Source organism: Phacochoerus africanus, chromosome 1, assembly GCF_016906955.1.
Source record: "Phacochoerus africanus isolate WHEZ1 chromosome 1, ROS_Pafr_v1, whole genome shotgun sequence".
NCBI classification, from domain to species: Eukaryota; Metazoa; Chordata; class Mammalia; order Artiodactyla; family Suidae; genus Phacochoerus; species Phacochoerus africanus.
The window spans coordinates 111253640-111273472 of NC_062544.1; the positions used below are offsets into that span (position 1 = coordinate 111253640).

At 44.6% G+C, this 19833-nt stretch overlaps 1 protein-coding gene across 4 annotated transcripts in view; it reads right to left on the reverse strand.

Moving 5' to 3' along the window:
* The window catches only part of CDC25A (cell division cycle 25A), a 30213-nt gene extending 12940 nt beyond the window's left edge, over positions 1-17273 (reverse strand). The window contains exons 1-9 of one of the 4 annotated variants that reach the window (XM_047773246.1): positions 16651-17273; positions 15588-15661; positions 13642-13684; positions 12998-13034; positions 12415-12513; positions 9154-9273; positions 4044-4178; positions 3461-3535; positions 924-1097 (exon numbers count right to left, since the gene is read on the reverse strand). In XM_047773246.1, the coding sequence (XP_047629202.1) occupies positions 924-1097; positions 3461-3535; positions 4044-4178; positions 9154-9273; positions 12415-12513; positions 12998-13034; positions 13642-13684; positions 15588-15661; positions 16651-16820 (927 nt within the window). In that variant the 5' untranslated portion in view covers positions 16821-17273. Of the gene's footprint in view, positions 1-923; positions 1098-3460; positions 3536-4043; positions 4179-9153; positions 9274-12414; positions 12517-12997; positions 13035-13641; positions 13685-15587; positions 15662-16650 lie in introns of all 4 variants that reach the window. The other 3 variants (XM_047773239.1, XM_047773260.1, XM_047773255.1) reach the window with 3 other exon arrangements.
* Positions 17274-19833: the final 2560 nt, after the last annotated feature.

A 19833-nucleotide genomic window follows, 5' to 3' on the forward strand; every position in this document is an offset into this window, starting at 1 on the left:
CTCACCCTAAGTGGTGTACCAAGGGAGGTTGTGCTGGGGAACCTAAACTTCCACCCCACCCCCCACCCCCGCAGTACGAGAGGACTACTAAAACAAGTTTTACATAGTCTCAACACCCAGAGTATACAGATAAGAATTGAGAAATCACTTGTCATACCAAGAACCAGGAAAATTAAAGCTTGAATAAGAAAAGACAACAGAAACTCACAACCAATACACAGACACTGGAATTATCTGACAGGACTTTATTTTATTCTTTTTAGGGCCGCACCCTCGGCATATGGAAGTTCTTCGAATCGAATCAGAGCTACCAGCTTACATCACAGACACAGCAACACAAGATCCAAGGAGCATCCAAGACCTACACCACAGCTCACGGCAACACCAGATCCTTAAACCACTGAGCGGGGCCAGGGATGGAACCTGTGTCCTCATGGATACCAGTTGGGTTTGTTACCACTGAGATACAACAGAACTCCCTCTGATAGGATTTTTAAACTAACCATCAAAAAATGCTTCAGGAGTTCCCGTCGTGGCGCAGTGGTTAACGAATCCGACTAGGAACCATGAGGTTGCGGGTTCAGTCCCTGCCCTTGCTCAGTGGGTTAACGATCCGGCGTTGCCGTGAGCTGTGGTGTAGGTTGCAGACGCGGCTCGGATCCCGCGTTGCTGTGGCTCTGGTGTAGGCTGGTGGCTACAGCTCCGATTAGACCCCTGGCCTGGGAACCTCCATATGCCGCAGGAGCGGCCCAAGAAATAGCAAAAAAAAAAAAAAAAGCTTCAACAGGCAATTAGAAGTATGGCTGAAACAAATGAGAAAACCATCAAGTCTCAGCAAAGAAAAAGAAGAACCAAATGAGAATTTCAGAACTGAAAGATATAATATCATAGTCTTTGAACAAAAAGGAATCTGCAGAACTAACCTCCTGAGGCTTCTCTGGACTAGCTGCCTCTTCCGGATTGGCCCCAGCCACACTCTTCCTCCGCTTCCTGTTTCCACATGGGGACTCCTCCTGTGATCGATCTGGTCTTTTCAACATTGACCGGATGGTGGAGTTACACATGGACGGGGAGTCAAACAGCTTGCATCGACTGCCCTTAGGTGTAACAAGAGAGACCCATCTTTCATTAAAATCCACTCTCTTGAATGGTAGAAAATAGACCAAAGGCTTCCAGGGATGCTTTAGATTAATCCATCCCAAATTAGGAAACAGACACTGTCTATTGGTGCTCGATGAACATGTTCTAAATCTGACATTTTATGGAAATGAGAAAGACTATCCATACCCTCAAAAGACTTAATGTCTGCACAAGGCCCTAAGAGTCAAATAACTGTTACCTTTTAGCCAGGAACACATTTTTGGCTTCTTCTTCCCCTCTAGTTTATTACTTGCACCTTGCTAGAGCAGCTTGATAGGTTTTAACACTCTACCTAAATCCAGAAAAGGTGTGAGGTAGCTGGATTATACTATAAATTAGAGCCAGTTAAAGTGACAAAAAAAGTCTTAAGTTTACAGTGGGCAGGAGTGCCTCCAAAACTGTGTTCAAAAGTCCTTCTCAGAGTTCCCATTGTGGTGCAGCAGAAATGAATCCAACTAGGAACCATGAAATTTCGGGTTTGATCCCTGGCCTCACTCAGTGGGTTAAGGATCTGGCATTGTTGTGGCTCCGGTGTAGGCCAGCAGACATAGCTCCGATTCGACCCCAGCCTGGGAATCGCCACATGCGTGGGTATGGTCCTTAAAAAAAAACAAACACCCACAATCAAACAATCAATCAATCAATAAAAGATTTACAAAGCCAAAGGAAATACAAGATGTACCACAGTACTTTTTTTTAGTTTTGTTTTGGCTGCACCTGCGACATGTGGAAATTTCTGGCCCAGGGACTGAACTCAAGCCACAGCAGTGGCAACAAAGAATCCTTAACTGCTAGGCCACCAGGGAAACCCCACTTGGCCTTTTAAAGACTAATTTCTCAGAGTGTGAGGGCAGCCAACCTGACCAGTGGAAGAGACAGTCTGACTTCAGCTCTCTAAACTCTTCTCAGTCCACTCACAACTCAGTGTGCACTGGTCCAGCCCTTCCTTTTGGGAAGAATGTCCTTTCAGACCCCTTTTCAAGCTGACCCTAAAATTTCAATGTTGCCTCTTTTTTGAGAGGATCCTGATAGTCTCCAGAGCGTATGTCACTTTCCCATTGGCTTGTGCAGAGACCAAGGATTTTCCCTTTTTTTTTCTTTTTAGAGCCGCACCTGTGGCATATGGAGGTTGCCAGGCTAGCAACGCTGGATCTCTGACCCACTGGGCGAGGCCAGGGATGGAACCGGCATCCTCATGGATACTAGTTGATTTGTTTCTGCTAGCCACAATGGGAACTCTGGGAGGTGTGTCTTGAGGCTAACCAAGGTCTGGCCTATTAACTCTGCCTCATTCAGGGCCACAGCCCCAGGCCATCCATACCTGCATCCACAGGCAGGAATGTCAGGAACCCTCAATAGCTGTCATTGTGTGGAATCTCAAACCCCTAACTGGTTTATCTTTTACAACCTCCCTTCCTGGAAGACCACCCAGCCTTTCTTTTCTTGCCGTATCTTACTGGCTCAAAAAGGAACAGCTGCAGGAACCTGGCCTGCTCCTACAGTGGCCACCACATAGCTCTGCTAAAGTCCTTTAATCCAAATCTGGTTGTTCTTTTTTCTTCATTTATGACTAATTAATTCCTCTTCAAAAGAACCCTTTCCGTCCATAATAGCTATCACAGTCTGAGTCTCCTCATTCTACTGAGTGTTCTCTGAATGTGCTCCAGCCACTCCCCATTCTCTGAGCAGTGCAAAGTAAAAAAATATGGCAGGCAAGAGTGTTCTCTCCTTCCTAATCAGAACAGGCCAGGGCTGGCATCGCCCTTTTCTACTCTGGGCCAGAGTTCTGCAGTCAATACTCCTAAGGAGGGTGGTGCTGTCTGCTGCAGGGCCATGGTGGCGGGGGCTGAGTGGGTATGGATAGTGCCTGCAACAAAAGTCTGTCTCTTTCTGCTGCCTCAGATCAAATTCCTTGTTAGCTACAAACTGCTCACTAGTAAACTGCCAATTAAGATCTAAAATGACACAGCTGACAGAGTTTAAGAGAATAAATGAGTCTCTTAAGTTCAATTTGGCAGGTATTTCCCAGATATTATCTGGTAATCTTAACCAGAAGTTAATGGAAACATCACAGTTGTATAGAAAAGACATTAACTGACCAAGAATCATTGGGATGAGCTAGAAATCATAAAAACAAGAACTGCATCCATGTACATTACCCAGACTTCCACATGTACCAACGAACACCAAAAACCTTGAAAAAACAGTGTGCATGAACACCTGAAAACACCAGTCAAGGGAGAGGCCATAGACCCAAAGACAGAATCTCAAATGAAACAATTTTGATTCCTATGGCTCCCTATGATACACCAGAACCTACCAGGTTTGTAGTTCTTCTCATGACAAGGGGGGCTGTCCAGAGGCTCGCCATGCAGGACGGGGTTTCTTCATCATTCTAAACAAAGAAAAACTGTGTCACAAAGGTCCAGTAGAGACCAACATTAGTTTACTTTAGAATTCTGCCTGAGGAATACCATTAAAGCCTGGATAGGGAGCATCTAGTGTTCACCCTCTTCCCCTCTTCCCAGCATTTTAAGGTCAGAAGAGAGTAACAGTTAACAGTTCTGATGATATCTGAACAGAGCTAAAGGCATGCCCCCAAGGGGAGTAAGGAGGCAACCTGTCTCCTCAGCTTATACCCTGTGGCAGCTATTCTCCCACTGTTCTTTCATGTCTCTTGCATGATTAGCAGCTCCTTCAAGGTAAAAAGGATCACATGGGTGTCTTCTTTTGAAGTCCTCCGTAAGATTTAATCAGACAAGAAGCAAAGTCTCAATAAATTCCCACCAAATGAACAAAATTATCAGCCAACTCAAGTCCTGGGGAACCACTGTTCTTTTTCAGATGACTTTTCTCCAGGGCATAGTTAATAAAATGCATAGGAAGACACACACACAGATTACCTTCAGATTCTCTCCATCCAGAAGATCCATGAAGCCATCATCCTCATCAGACAAAGTGGCAGTCACAGGTGACTGGGGCATAAAAAAAGGAATGAAATTCCCTGGTTCACCGCCATCTCTTTCATTTGAGGAAAGCTACAAAGCAGAATTCATGGCTTGTTAATAAATGGTCAACTTTGATTTCCTTGGATAGGTCACTAGTTTTAAAGAGGAAAACATACTATATTTGCTGTAGTAAGTTTTAGCAACTTTAAAACAAAAAAGAAAGAAACCTAAGATTGTAAGTGATTTGATGTCCACCCAGTTCAGTTAGGCTAAGTAGCCCTCTTCATAAAACTCTTCTCAGAAGCAATTCATCTTACAGTGGAATCTGGGGCTACCTCTCATGAAGGGCAAGGTTGGTTTTTTCTGAGGATTATAACTAGTGAACATGGATCAATATGAGGGTTGTGATAATCTGAAATGAAGAAGGGTGATGATACCAAGACTCTGTGGAGACAATAAAATGGACCGGAGAATGCTTCTGTAACCCCAGTTCTGACAGAAGGAGATAAAGGGAGACTTGGTTCTAGAAAGTTCATCCTAGTTCTTTGGCCTTGGAATTTAAATGACAGCTGCTCTGTTTTTACTGAGGAATTATCGTGCCACACACTATGATATAATCCTTATAGTATAATCCAATTTAAGCCTCACAACAGACTAAGGGTAGTTAATTCTTTCCTTTTTATTTAACAAATCAGGCAACCCATGCTTAAGAAAGGTTACCAAAGGAGTTCCTATTGTGGCACTGAGGAAACTAATCTGGCTAGGAACCATGAGGTTGCAGGTTCGACCCCTGGCCTCGCTCAGTGGGTTAAGAATTTGGCATTGCCGTGAGCTGTGGTATAGGTCGAAGAGACATCTTCAATCCTGCGTTGCTGTGGCTGTGGCTGGCAGCTGTAGCTTCGATTCAACCCCTAGCCTGGGAACCTCCATATGCTGTGGGTGTGGGCCTAAAAAGCCAAAAAAAAAAAAAAGATCTCCAAGATCACAGAGCTCATTTGTTTGACTACAAAGCCCAAGTTTTTCTTCCCACTATGCTCTCCCTAGAGAGTAAAAGTAGAATATGTCTCATTAGGCAATGCTATTTTTACTTTCTAAAGCCAGGAAAAAAGTTCAAAGATTTTTTTTTTCTCCCACAGCAACAGGTGGTCCCAATGTAAGTTTCACAAACAAAATCCTTAAGTAGGATGATTTCATTTAGATGTATCACAAAAACTGACATTGCAGGGAGTTCCCGTCGTGGCTCAGTGGTTAATGAATCTCACTAGGAATGATGAGGTTGTGGGTTCGCTCCCTGGCCTTGCTCAGTGGGTTAAGGATCCGGCGTTGCCATGAGCTGTGGTACAGGTTGCAGACATGGCTTGGATCCCGAGTTGCTGTGGCCTTGGCGTAGGCCAGTGGCTACAGCTCCAATTGGACCCCTAGCCTGGGAGCCTCTGTGTGCCTCGTGGGAGCGGCCCTAGAAAAGGCAAAAGAAAAAAAACAAACCCAAAAAAACCTTACAATGCAAAAATTATATTCATGTTATAGACACCAAACTAGGGAAATCTGGCAATTACAGTGGCATATCTTTAGTCAAGGTACACAGATGGCAATGCAAGATGGCATAAGCAAGTCTATAAATACCTGCTGCAGCCAGCCCCTTCATTTTAAATGTTACCTTAATAATCAACACAACTAGCACGTGATACTGGCTAAGAGTCATTAAACAGCTCATGTCTAGGTCAAAATTTTAGGTTACTGTAGTTTATGGGGACTAATGAAAAAATGAATTCCCAAAAATAAGCACATCTTCTTAGAAATCCTTCATGTTTATGGTAAATAATTGTGCAACTATGTCATTTTACTTGAAATTCAAGAGTCAAATGGAAGATTCCCCTAATGATATATCTGTTTCACTAACTTGTGTTTATTATTTTTTTTTAAGCCAGTCAGGTTATTTAATATTGAGAGAAAATGCCAATTTGAGAAGTTGTGACATGTAGCAGTCTGTGAAACAAAAAAGGTCTTTTACTGTTACCTCAATTCTTATTATAGTGGCCTATTTGGTGCCTCTATTGTTAAGAATCAGGGGTTTCCCCCCTATTTTCAGGGGTTCATGATTTGACTGTTAGAAATGTTGCTCCTGGCTGATGCTTGGAGTGGTCTGTGGATGAATGAATGTGTGCCAAATTTTGGTTTGGCACATTGGGGTGAGAGGGGGAAAAATCGAAACCGTCCACCACATTTGAATACAGAAAATGTAATTGGAAATTTCAGATAAATTTGATTTTAAACACTTTTTTAACTTCCCAAATACAACCTCATCTAAATCTGGTATTTACTGTCTTGTGCCAGTGTTTTTAAGTCCCTGGGGAGGGGGACTGACTAGGGGAGTTACCTAAAGAGATGAAGCAAATTCAGACCCTAAGATTATAGATAGCTATGTGATTTTGAAACCTGGGTTTAATCCTCAAATTAAATTCTTTTTCATTTTGAAAAGAGTACACTGGCCCACCTTTACCTCCCCCTCCCAGTTAGCAGTCTAATGCTAAAAGGCACCTCTTTATTAATTACCATATAGTCTGTGTGACCAAGGACTAACATTTTTAAGTTACTCAACTCCATCCTCGTGGGCCTATATGTTTAAGAGCTCCAAAGATATTTTAAGGATAGGCTTTGTATACTTCTGTTGGTTATTTAGAGTCCTGAGGTATGTTTGTGGTATAGGAATGTCATGGTAAATTGTTTTTCAATAAAAATTTTAAAACTTAAAAAAAGGTTCCAATATTTCTGAAGTATGAATGCATTAATCCTCAAGTGGCCCTCTGGCTTTCTAGGAAGATACCTCACCTACGGTCCTCTGTGCAGCTGGCCTACTCTGGCCCTACTAGCTGCGCCTCACTGTATAAAACAAGTTCTGGGCTGTCTCTGATCCTCCACTAGTGCACCTGAGCAAGTCATGGGCATATTGGCAGTTGTTCAGCCAGCAGAGCCTAGGAGCAGGTAATTTGTTTCATAGGGTAGCACCCACTAAAGGCTCACATTATAGTATGATACCAATTTTTGTAACCCAGGTTCTGGGAATCCCCAGGTGCTGATGTGCCATAGAAAATGACAGGAGTTCCCGTTGTGGCTCAGGGATTAATGAATCCAACTAGGAACCATGAGGTTGCAGATTCGATCCCTGGCCTCGCTCAGTGGGTTAAGGATCCGGTGTTGCCATGAGCTGTGGTGTAGGTTGCAGACCTGGCTTGGCTCCTGAGTTGCTGTGGCTGTGGAGTAGGCTGGTGGCTACAGCTCTGATTAGACCCCTAGCCTGGGAACCTCCATATGCTGCCAGTGTGGCCCTAAAAAGATAAAAGATGAAAAAAAAAGAAAGAAAGAAAGAAAGAAAATGACAGACAAATCTCTGGATAGGACCTACCATGATTCCTACACCAAGAAGCCATCAAGAGGAAAGACAGATGGTACCTAGAGACTAAAAGCAAGGATACAAAAGAAATACCCTCTGACATGATCAAAAGCCAAACCACTGAGATTAGCACTGGCTTTCTTTCAGTTTGTACCCTCGGCACCTAAATTATGGATGGCCAAGTGATCACAGGAAACCCTGGGGGCTGTGATCTTCAAGTGCACACTAGAGGCATTTGGTTTTAGATACACAGCTCTCATGTACTTGTACTTGAGAATACATGTATTTCTGAATCAGATTGTTTAGTTCTGGTCTTCTCTATATTCATACCCTTTGGCAAGTCACTCAATCTCCCTGGACACACTTTCCTAATTTGTAAAGTGGAGTAATTCCAGCTACTACATAAGCTCATGAAGATTAAAGACAAGAAAACATTAAAGTGCTTTGTGCGAATGCTAGACAGAACATATACTGGTTCATACAGTACATCTCAAACAGAGATACTGGCTGAAGCCAAACCTCAGACCATAAGCCAGACTGCAAAGGTGTTTCATTCTCTCTTTAAAATTTTTGGCCAACCCTCAGCATATGGAGTTCCCTGGCCAGAGATGAGATCTGAGCCGCAGTTGCAACTTAACGCCACAGCTGCAGCAACACCAGATACTTGAACATACTGTTTAGGGCTGGGCATTAAACCTCCCTCATGGCATGTGGAGGTTCCTGGACCAGGGATCAAACCCACACCACGGCAGAGACCTGAGCCACTGCAGTGACAACAATGCATCCTTAACCTGCTGTGCTCTAGGGAAATTCAGAAAGCTGCATTTTTCAGATACCAGTTCCCAGGAAAACTTGGAAACCGAATGCAGTCATTTTGCTCAAGTTGGCCCTCTCTAGTGCATAACTATCTACCAGATGACCAGGAGGAAACTCTGGAGGTAGTGACATTCTCTGGCAAAGAAATTACCCTGGGGCATGTGGCTCCACATACTTTCAAGTAGCCTTATAGGCAATGGGTTTACTGTATCCTGTAATAGTTTTTTTTTTTAATCTTTTTGCCATTTCTAGGGCTGCTACCGCGGCATATGGAGGTTTCCAGGCTAGGGGTCTAATCGGAGCTGTAGCCACCAGCCTACACCAGGGCCACAGCCACGTGAGATCCAAGCTGCGTCTGCAACCTACACCATAGCTCACAGCAAGGACAGATCCTTAACCCACTGAGCAAGGCCAGGGATCAAACCCACAACCTCATGGTTCCTAGTTGGATTCATTAACCTCTGAGTCACAATGGGAACTCCAATACTTCTTAATAAACCAAGTTTGGGAAGAACTCATGCTCTCTCCAAACAAAATCACTCTGGGAAGTACTTCTCAGCACTCAGGATACACTGTAAAAGACATACAAAATGCCACCATACATGACATTGCATGTCATGACATGCAGATTATTTTTCCAAAATTGACAAGGTCAAATATTCCCTGCTCAAGTCCAATATTTCAAACATACCACCTCTCACTCTGCTTTTGTCCATCTGCTCTTGACTAAAAATATGAGTCGAATTTCAAAAAACAAAGTCAAGGTAAAGACAGCAAGAGCTGCCACAGTGTCCTCAACTCCAGATTTAACTCCAGAGAGTGCTTTAATCCTCTCCCTAAGAAAGCCATGGCACATACCATCCGAGCTGGGGCAGAGTTCTGCCTCTGTGTGAAGAGATCTTTACCCTCTTCCAGTCCATGAGTGTGCAGGCAGCCACGAGATGCAGGTCTTATTGGCTTCTTAAACTCAAAAGCTTCCTGCAAGACAGCAGAGTCAAGACTTCATCCACTGTCTATGAAAACCAACTCTGGGATCTCAGCTATAGCTTGAGGGGGAGACAGACAAGGGAGTGGGTACCAATCACCTTCATAACTGCCTCTTCTGACCTAATTCTAATGCTGGATCTGTGTAACTAAGAATTTCAAGGATGATCAAAAGCTAATTTCTAATTTATTTATTTATTTTGATAGGCAAGAAATAGATTTATTAACATAGGATGCTTGTGAGAGATGCAAGCAGGCAGGCAAGGAAGCTCTGCCCTCCTAATTTATTTATTTAAAAAAACAAATTTTGGGAGGTGCCATGCCTGCAGCATGTGGAAGTTCCTGGATCCAGGATTAAACCTACACCATAGCAGCCACCCAAACCATTGCAGTGACAAATGCTGGATCCTTAACCTGCTGCACCACAGGGGAACTTCAAAAGCTAACTTGTAATACAATACTTTTTCTCTCTTACACTTTACTTCCTAAAAACACATGAATATTTGTAGTCAGCCCCTACATGGAGGCTGACAGTGTTCTCAGAACTCAAGTCAGGAGAAACTCATTTCTGTTTTCTTCCTTAAGACATCTTGCTAGGTACACAAATTACCAGTAGTCAAAAACTAAATCAAAATTGGAATTCTTCTTGTGGCGCAGTGGAAAGGAATCTGACTAGGAACCATAAGGTAGCAGGTTTGATCCCTGGCTTCACTCAGTGGGTTAAGGATCTGGCGTTGCTGTGGCTCTGGCGTAGGCCAGCAGCAACAGCTCCAATTAGACCCCTAGCCTGGGAACCTCCGTATGTCACAGGTGCAGCCCCAAAAAGACAAAAGACAAAACTAAACAAATCACCTAAATCAAAATTAAAAACAAGAACAAAACAAAAACTAAAGCAACAACTGTATTTCAATTAAAAATAAATTAGGGAGTTCCCGCCAAGGCTCAGTGGTTAGCAAACCCAACTAGCATCCATGAGGATGCGTGTTCGATTCGTGGCCTTGTTCAGTGGGTTAAGGATGCAGCACTGCCATGAACTGTGGTATAGGTCACAGACACGGCTAGGATCCCGCATTGCTGTGGCTCTGGTGTAGATTGGCAGCTTCAGCTCCAATTCCCCTAGCCTGGGAACCTCCATATGCCACTGGTGCTAGCCCTAAAGTGACAAAAAGACCAAGAAAAGAACTTGTTGCTAAGCATAGCTAATATCACAGAGTATTTACATGTCAACAGAGTGCTAAGTACTTTCGTGCATTAGCTCATTTACCTATCAACCACAACTCAATTATTTTCATTTTACAGATGAGAAAACTAGGCCTTACAGATTAAGTGATGTGTCAAAGATTTGGCTTCATAGCCAGACTGGACAACTCCAGAGCAAGAGCTCTCTAACTTACGCTGTTTCCCCTCTAGAATGAATGAAGCTCCAATCGGGCAAGTCCAGGAGAAGCCAAGCTTGCAGGGAGAACCAGACATCAGTACAATAGCTTTGACCTGTTCCATAAAAAGCCCTACAAGGAGGCTGACAGTGTTCCCAGCATTCAAGGCAGAACAAACTCATTTCTGTATTCTCTCTCAAGACATCTTACAAATTGCTAAAGAAATCATTAGGAGAGTTCATGGAGGCCGTAGGTTCCAGAAGTAGTAAGTTCAGATGTTTATAAGGAGTATAAAATGTGGCATTTTAGCAGCAGATGAGGAAGGAGAGAAAACAGATACAGAAATACAGTGAGAAAGAAGACTGGAAACAGCTGATTCACTGAAGTCTCGGTGTCTACCCTATGTAAGGCACCCCACCAGGGTGTTCCTGGGCTTTTTAAAAATTTTTATTTTATTGGAGTATATATAGTTGACTTACAATGTGGTATTAGCCTCAGGGGTATAGCAAAAATGAGTAAGTTATACATATATACATCCTTTCTTTTTTCCCATATAGGTTATAACAGATTATTGAGTAGATCTTCCCATGCTATACAGTAGGTCCTTGTTAATTACCTATTTCATATGCAGTAGTATGTATATGTTATTCCCATCCTCCTAATATATTCCCTCCCAGTAGTTTCTTCTATGATTACCATAAGTTTGATTTTGAAATCTGAGTTTGTTTTATAAGTTATTCTGTATCATTTTTATTAGATTCCACATATAAGTGATATCATATGATATTTGTCTTTGTCTTGTTTTTGGACTTTTTTTTTTTTTGGTCTTTTCTAGGGCTGCACCCACGGCATATGGAAGTTCCCAGGCTGGGGGTCTAATTGGAGCTGTAGTCACAGGCCTATGCCAGAGCCACAGCAACTCGGAATCTGAGCCTTGTCTGCAACCTACACCACAGCTCACGGCAACGCCGGATCCTTAACCCAATGAACGAGGCCAGGGATCAAACCCGTAACCTCATTGTTCCTAGTCAGATTTGTTAACCACTGTGCCACGACGGGAACTCCATTGTTTTTGGACTTTTGGATGCACCCTCTAAGCTGCAATTTCAGTTACTCTGAGATTCCCTGGGACTTATTGGTTCTGTTCTTTCAAGAAGCCTTTTCCTGGAGTTCCTGCTATGGTGCAGTGGGTAAGAATCTGACTGCAGTGACTTGGGTCACTGTGGAGGTGTGGGTTCAATCCCTGACCTGGCAGGTTAAAAGATCTGCCATTGCCACAGCTGTGGCATAGGCTATAGCTATGGCTCAGAAACTTCCATAATCCATTGTGCAGCCATAAAATTTTATTTTATTTTTAAAAAACTTATCATAAAATTTGAAAAAAGGCCTTTTCCTAAACTTCCAACTCATCCTAGGGTCAGCACAAAAAAGACCTGGCCAGACCCTTCCAGACAAAGTGTTCAACTCTTACCTGCCAGGAACCATTTGAGATGCTTTATCTGCATTATCTTAGTAATTCCCACAACAGCACTACAAGGGACTAACTGCTACTCCTATTTCACAAAGAAATAAAGCCTAAAAATAGTCAAGATCACAGATAGCAATCAGTAGGATTCCAATCTGGTTTCTCGGACTCCAAAGACTATCGTGACTTCGGTGATGGTTTCGTCTCCCAGGAAGCAGCCCAGCTACTTCTCCATAACTGGACACAAGTGGGTTTGACCTCTGCCCTAGGGTAGTACGTTAATGCCACACTCACGTTTTCCTTGTTTTCGTCCTGGTCAATCAGCTGAAAGACATCATGGTCAAGAGAATCAGAATGGCTCCTCTTCAGAGCTGGGCTACACCCCAAGAGTTTCTGCTATCAAAGTGGAAAAAGGAATTAGGGTACATAAATGAAAACTCAATGGAAATTCAATTCTAAAAGAAAAAAAATGCTAGTGGTGGGTTAGGGAGGCTTAGCTCCTCACACACTGTACTAAGTAACCAGTAAATGTGGCTAGGGCTCCACCTTGTGAGAACACAGGATAGAGGGTCTCACTAACATGGCTTTACACCTAACTTCACAAGGTCTACAGCCCTTTTAGTAGGGACTCAGGTATCAAACACCATTTGCATAAAAATAAGCCTTCTTGGCTTGATAAAGCTGAAAAGTTAGAAATGGAGGAAAAAGCCCAAGAAGTAGCCAATACTGAAGTGGCTTTAGGTAGTGTTTTGAATGCTAGTGAGACTAAGTAAGGAAAAGCAGGCTTTGGGTCTAAATTAAGGTCTACTTTCAAGGTCACACTGGTAGCTAAGGGGCAGAAAATAAGTATCAGCTCAAAATAAACAAGAGAACTTACAGGTAGGGAATTTATTCTCCTCATGGGATTTTCACGGCTGCAATGAGTTCAAAAAGTAAATAATGAGAATAAAGTAAAGAAATATTCACATTAGCAGATGCAGTGTGTAACCTACAGTTTGGTGGGGTAGGGGAAGAGTCAAACATATTCCCATTTTAGGCAAGATGGAAGAACAGATTTCTGAAGCTGTCCTGCTCTCACAAGCATCCCTACCACTGGACTTTTCTTAAAAAAAAAAAAAATACACATGCTTAAGACTATGATATCAGAAGGCAGAACAAAGGTTAGGGTGAGACTGGATCAGAACACCAAAATTATAGCCAAAATAAAGGAAGGAAAGTTCTGAAAACTGATGATACAAACTACTCATTTTCAAAAGATAACAAGACTATTTATAGGATACAGGAGTCTTACTAGGGGTAGCTAAATCCAGAGTTCCAGTCCAGAGCATGAGGAATTTCATTAAAAAATATTCAGTTTTGGAAGTTCCTAGTAGCCTAGGTTAGGACTTTCACCACTGCAGCCTGGGTTCTATCCCTGGTCTGGGAACTGAATCCCACATCAAGTCACTGCATGTGGCAGACAGGAAAAAAAAAAATTAGGTTTCTTCTAAGCACAGACATTTAAAAGCAGTGAATACATACTTTTCTTTACTGTCCAAGGGCCCAGGAGAATCCAGACAGAAGCCTGTGGGAAGTTAAAAATAACAGTACTAGTACTGTTTCTTTAAGGCAGTCAATAAAGACTCATGGCTTAGATTTTCGGCAGAATTGACGTTGAGGCTCTAGGATCCCCAATTCATAGGGGTATTAAATCCCCAATTTGCACATCAATTCATCCTTTCCTACTTGCAAATATTATCACAGAAAATAGGATTCGAGGAGAGTGAATTAAACCAAACCCCATGACTTATTTACAAAACAGAAACAGAGAGATGTAGGAAAAAAATTTATGGGAGTTCCTGTCATGGTTCAGTGGTTAATGAATCTGACTAGGAACCATGAGGTTGCGGGTTCGATCCCTGGCCTTGCTCAGGGGTTAAGGATCCGGTGTTTCCATGAGCTGTGGTATAGGTCACAGATGAGGCTCAGATCTTGAGTTGCTAAGGCTGTAGTTTAGGCCAGCGGCTACAGCTCCACTTAGACCCCTAGCCTGGGAACCTCCATATGCTGCAGGAGTGGCCCTAGAAAAGGCGAAAAGACAAAAAAAAAAGGGAACAAATTTACGGTTACCAAAGGGGAAAGGGGGAGGAGAAAGGCATAAATTAGGAGGTTGGGATTAGCATATACACACTACACATATACAATAGATATTAACAAGGTCCTACTATATAGCATGGGAAGCTATATTCAATATCTTGTAATAATCTATAAGGGAAGAGAATATGAAAAAGAATATATATGCACATAACTGAATCACTCTGCTGTACACCAGACAGTGGCCTGGGAACTTCCACATGCTGCAAGCATGGGCAAAAAAATTTAAAACTTCTTAAGCCAAACTTCACGACTGCTTGGTTATTCAGATAGGGATGACCCAAGCTAACTTTCTGTGAGTTCCAACCATGGAAAGAATTAAGTACCCATTTTCTGAATAGTTTTGATTTCAAGTATCTTATCAGGGGCTTGGGAAATACAGTTGTCATCTGACAAGCAAGGCAAGTATTGCCTTCAACAGAGTAACACCAAGTCAAGTCAAGTGCAAGGTAGCACAATAGGAAACATTGCTCAGCATGGTCCAGACTCCTTAAGGTTGCCTAGCCCACAACCTTTCCTCCATGATGCCTAGATACCCACACAGTAACTTGTTGCTACTCCTGACTGACATTCTCCCTTGCCACAATGACATAAATAAGAATCGTTATCTGTGGTTCTTAAGGAGCCTACATCTTAAGACTTTTCACTTGTAGTTCCCTAACCTAAAGCATCTATGCAAATAAATAAAGCATGAACTTATGGGTTAGAATAAAATGCTCTGGCACATTTTCTCCAGGGTCACTGAAATAATTTCATTATACTGCCAATAATTTGACCCAGCATTTAACCAGTAAAATTTCTGAATGCCACTCATAGTGGTTTAAATTTTACTCTACTACTCACCCTCAGGACCAAGCACACGAGTTCACGTTGTGGCACAGTGGTTAACGAACCCGACTAGGAACCATGAGGTTGCGGGTTTGATTCCTGGCCTTGCTCAGTGGGTTAAGAATCGGCATGGCTGTGAACTGTGGTGTAAGTCGCAGACACAGCTCAGATCCTGAGTTGCTGTGGCCATGGCACAGGCCTGCAGCTACAGCTCCGATTAGACCCCTAGCCTGGGAACCTCCATATGCCGCAGGAGTGGCCCTAGAAAAGGCAAAAAGACAAAAAAAAAAAAAAAAAGACCAAGAACACACTTCCTTGGGACCACTTGACATAAACTACCACAGGGCCTCCTTTGTATCTTAAGGGTATCTGTCACTCAAAGTCATGCTTCCGTTTACTATCTCAACTACTCACCAAACTAAGTTTCTAGGTGAAAGCACATTTCAGCAAATTCTAGGTATTGCTCCACACCCAGCAGACACATGACAAATGTCTTAAACCAATACCTGAATCAGTTGATTCGGAGGAGCCCATTCTCTGCAGACTGCTGTTCCTCACCTCCAGTGTTTGTTCATATTCACTGAAAACAAGAGAAATAACTGTCTATAGCTCTAGGACATAATTAAGGTTAAAACAGGAGACAGGCCATGAGGTTAGCAAGTAGCCATGCTGCCACCAACCATCATTACTTCTAGGCCACATCACAGAACACTTGGCCACCCAGGACACTCAGGACTTAAGCATAAAAGGAAATGAGAAATAAGTGGGTTGGCATGGCCTGGGTCACATTGTAGCATAGGATGACTATGATCAATTACTGGAGTACTTCCTGGAAGGAGAGCATGTGTTCTAGGTACCCAGCTAGAAGCAGGAATGAGTAGGACAAGTTCCTGCTTTTCAGAGGATGGAATACGTGCTTATTTAGAAAATGGGATATTTAAGATTGAAGAGAAAGCAGCTTCACCAGAAAAACGATGGGATGCATTTTTTGCAATAAAGAAAATTCAGGGAGCTTCTGAGTGTGGAAAATCGAGTAAAAAGATCTGGCCGTAGGGAAACATAGGGTGCACATAGGAAATGAGCATGGGGCGAGGGACTGAGATAATTTTGCAAACACCAGGAAAGAAACAGGGGCAAAGAGACGTTTCCTTCTCAGCAAATGTCGCTTTGTTGAGAAGGAAACAAAGCTCACAGGCAACTAAGGTCCTGAGAGATGGTTCAGCATAGGGTGGAAGTGAGGAGGACTTGCTTTTCCCCCGTGGAGGTAGATTTCAAAAAAGTTCCTGGGATAGGAACAGAAGAAGGGGACAGGGAAATATGAAAGGGATGGCGAAGGTGGGAAACCATAGCAGTCCCCACCCGCTACCGGGCCTGGCTCGGGGCTGAGGGCTGCCCTGGAGAGGTCCGAACAAACTCTCCCGCTCAACATTCGGTGTGGGGGGAGGGTGCACATGGTGGGCCCCGCCGCCGCCCCCGAGGGACCAAGTCTCGCTCTTCTCCGGGTCCATTCTCCCGAGAGCCATCTGGGAGGCCAGCGGCCTGCGGCACCGCTCGCCGGCCCCTTCTCACCTGCCCAGTCCCTGCAGCTGATCCATGGTGACCGTCAGGTTGGTGACAGGCGACAGGCCTCCGGCGGCTGGCGTACCGAACAGCGCCTTCACGACAGGTTGCGGCACGGGAGGGGGGCTGCAGGCAAAGAGCAGGCGGCGGCGGTGCGGGGGCTCGGGGCCCAGTTCCATGGCGGCGCCCGGCCTCCCAGGGATCCCGCTCCCTCTTCCTCCGCCGCGCCCTCCCCGCCCTGCCGGCACTGGCCTCGGCCGCGCGCCCCGCCGTCAGCGCCCGCGGGTCAAACACAAACACGACCCCGAGTTTCAGGGACGCGACTGTCTCGGGCAAGCTGCGCGGACGGGCGGGTGTTCGGACTCGGCAGGCGCCAGCTTCTGGCACGGGTGTTTCCCCTCACTCCGCGAGGCCGGCGGGAGGGCGGGCGGGCGCCGGCAACCTGAAGATTAAATCCAAACGAACCGGGGGCGGGGGTCGGGGAGGGAGAGCGGCCAGAGCTGCGAGGCAACGGCCCGGGCTCACAAGCTCTTCGCTTTTTTCTCACTCTCTTGCCCAGTCCGAGGACGCAGAGAACCAAGCTGGCTTTCACCTATCTCCCAAGCTGTCGCTGCCGAGGTGGCCTTTCGCGGTAATAGCTGCTCACAGGGGCCTGCTGTCGCCCCGCCCCCCTTTCCAAGTTGGCGCCAAACGGAATCCGCCAATCAGTAATCAACTTCTCTTCCTCGCTTAGGAATGGCAGCCAGGCTGAGCCAATGAGAAGGGAAGAAGGGAACAGCTCGCGGGACTCTGCGAGGTGACCCCCCCTTCCTCAGAAAGGGGAGGGGCCTACAGGGGACAAGAGCCCCTTCGAATGAGAGGGGTGTAGAGGTCAATGCAAACTCCCAGCGAAACCTGCGAGGAGGCCAGACGAGACCGGAAGGCCTCTATTGGCCCGTTGCATGCTGGGAAGCGTAGTTCCCGGAGCGCGGCCGCCAGTCATCTCCTAACCCGTTAGGCGAAAGCTGAATCGGCTCTCTGTGGAGAGTGGAGAAGGCCTTCCGGGCCTCTTTTCGGCCCCGGGCCGCCAGGCCCAAGTTTTATAAGAAAAGAGGGAACTGAATGATCCAAGGCCTGGGCTCTGCCTCCTGAAAACCAGGGCCCAATTCCAGAGCCTAAGACTACGGTACAGCTGGCTGTCTTGGCCATGAGCCACTGACCACAAGATTTAACCCGACTGCCTCGGCTGTGGGCCTTGGCGTTCTTTGCTCACTTTCATTTTAGCTCTTAAATATTTTGTTAGGATCATTTCCTTCTCTCCCACCCTTTCTTACTTCTTTAGGAGCTCCTAGATAACAATACCATAAATATAATAATAGCTAATGCTTTTTTTGTTTTTTGTCTTTTTGCCTTTTTTTGAGCCACACCCGCGGCATATGGAGGTTCCCAGGCTAGGGGTCTAATCAGAGCTACAGCTGCACCACAGCCACAACAATGCCAGATCAGAGCTATGTCTATGACCTACACGGCAGCTCACCACAAGGCCAGATCCTTAACTCCACTGAGCAAGGCCAGGGATGGAACCCACAACCTCATGGTTCCTAGTCGGATTCGTTTCCGCTGTGCCACTGCAGAAACTCCATAGATGACCATATTTGTTGCTATATCCCCTGCACCAGTGGCAACTCCAAGAATGAATGATTTTATGAGAGAGGCAGAGGTACAGCAATAAGTCCTTAAGAGGTCTTGTCCAAAAAAATAAATAAATGAATAAAATTAGAAAAAAAGTTATCGTCATGGCTCAGTGGTTCACGAATCCGACTAGGAACCATGAGTTTGCGGGTTGGATCCCTGGCCTTGCTCAGTGGGTTAAGGATCTGGCCTTGCTGTTATCTGTGTTATAAGTCACAGACGTGGCTTGGATCCAGCATTGCTGTGGCTCTAGCATAGGCCTGCAGCTACAGATCCAATTAGACCCCTAAACTGGGAACCTCCATATGCCGAGAGTGCGGTCCTAGAAAAAGACAAAAAAAAAAGAGGTCTTATTTATTTACTTATTTGTTCATTTTTATCTTTTCTAGGGCTGCATCCGAGGCATATTGGAGGTTCCCAGGCTAGGGGTCATGCAGGATCTGAGCCTCCTCTGCAACCTACACCACAGCTCATGGCAATGCCGGATCCTTAACCCACTGAGCAAGGCCAGGGATCGAACCCACAACCTCATAGTTCTTAGTTGGGTTCGTTAACAACTGCGCCATGACGGGAACACCTTTATTTTATTTTCTAATTTTTATTTTCTTTTTTTCCTTTTGTCTTTTTACTGCCGTACCCATGGTGTATGGAAATTCCTGGGCTAGGGGTCGAATCAGAGCCACAGCTGCAGGCCTGTGCCATAGCCACAACAACACCAGATCTAAGCCACATCTGCAAACAACACTACAGCTTGTGGCAATGCTGGATCCTTAACCACTGAGTGAGGCCAGGGATTAAACAGCATGGACACTATGAGCCACAATGGGAACACTTATTTTATTTTTTAATTATTATTTTTTTTGGCAGGGCCTGCGGCATGTGGAAGTTCCTGGGCTAAGGATTGAACCTGCACCTCCATTGCAGCTTGCATCACAGCTGCAGCAACACCAGATCCTTAACCTGCTGAGCCACAAGGGAACTTCCCAGAGATCTTTAGATAGATTGTTTAGAGCACTCTGCTTATTTAGATTGTATATTTATTTTAAGGGTCTGGTGGAGATTTGGACCACTACCTCTGCTTAGAGGCTACCATTAAATTTATTAAATGTTTCTTTAAAAATCTTTTGCTTTTAGGACTTTCCTTCATGGCTCAGGGGTTAACAAACCTGACTAGGATCTATGAGGATGCGTGTTTGATCCCAGGCCTCACTTGGTGGGTTGGGGAACTGGCGTTGCCATGCACGCCAGTGGAGGTCACAGATTCGGCTCCGATCCCATGTTACTGTGGCTATGGTGTAGATCAGCGGCTGTAGCTCCAATTCCATCCCTAGCCTGGGAACCTGCATATGCTGCAAGTGCTGCCCTAAAAAAAAAAAAAAAAAAGCTTTTGTTTTCAAAGTTTTGTATTATGCAAATAATGCAAAATAATTACATCTTTAGAAAATATAGTTATAATTTAAACAATCATTCTTAATTCTACCATCTTAAAAGAAACGGTGGTCAGAATTCCCATTGTGGCGC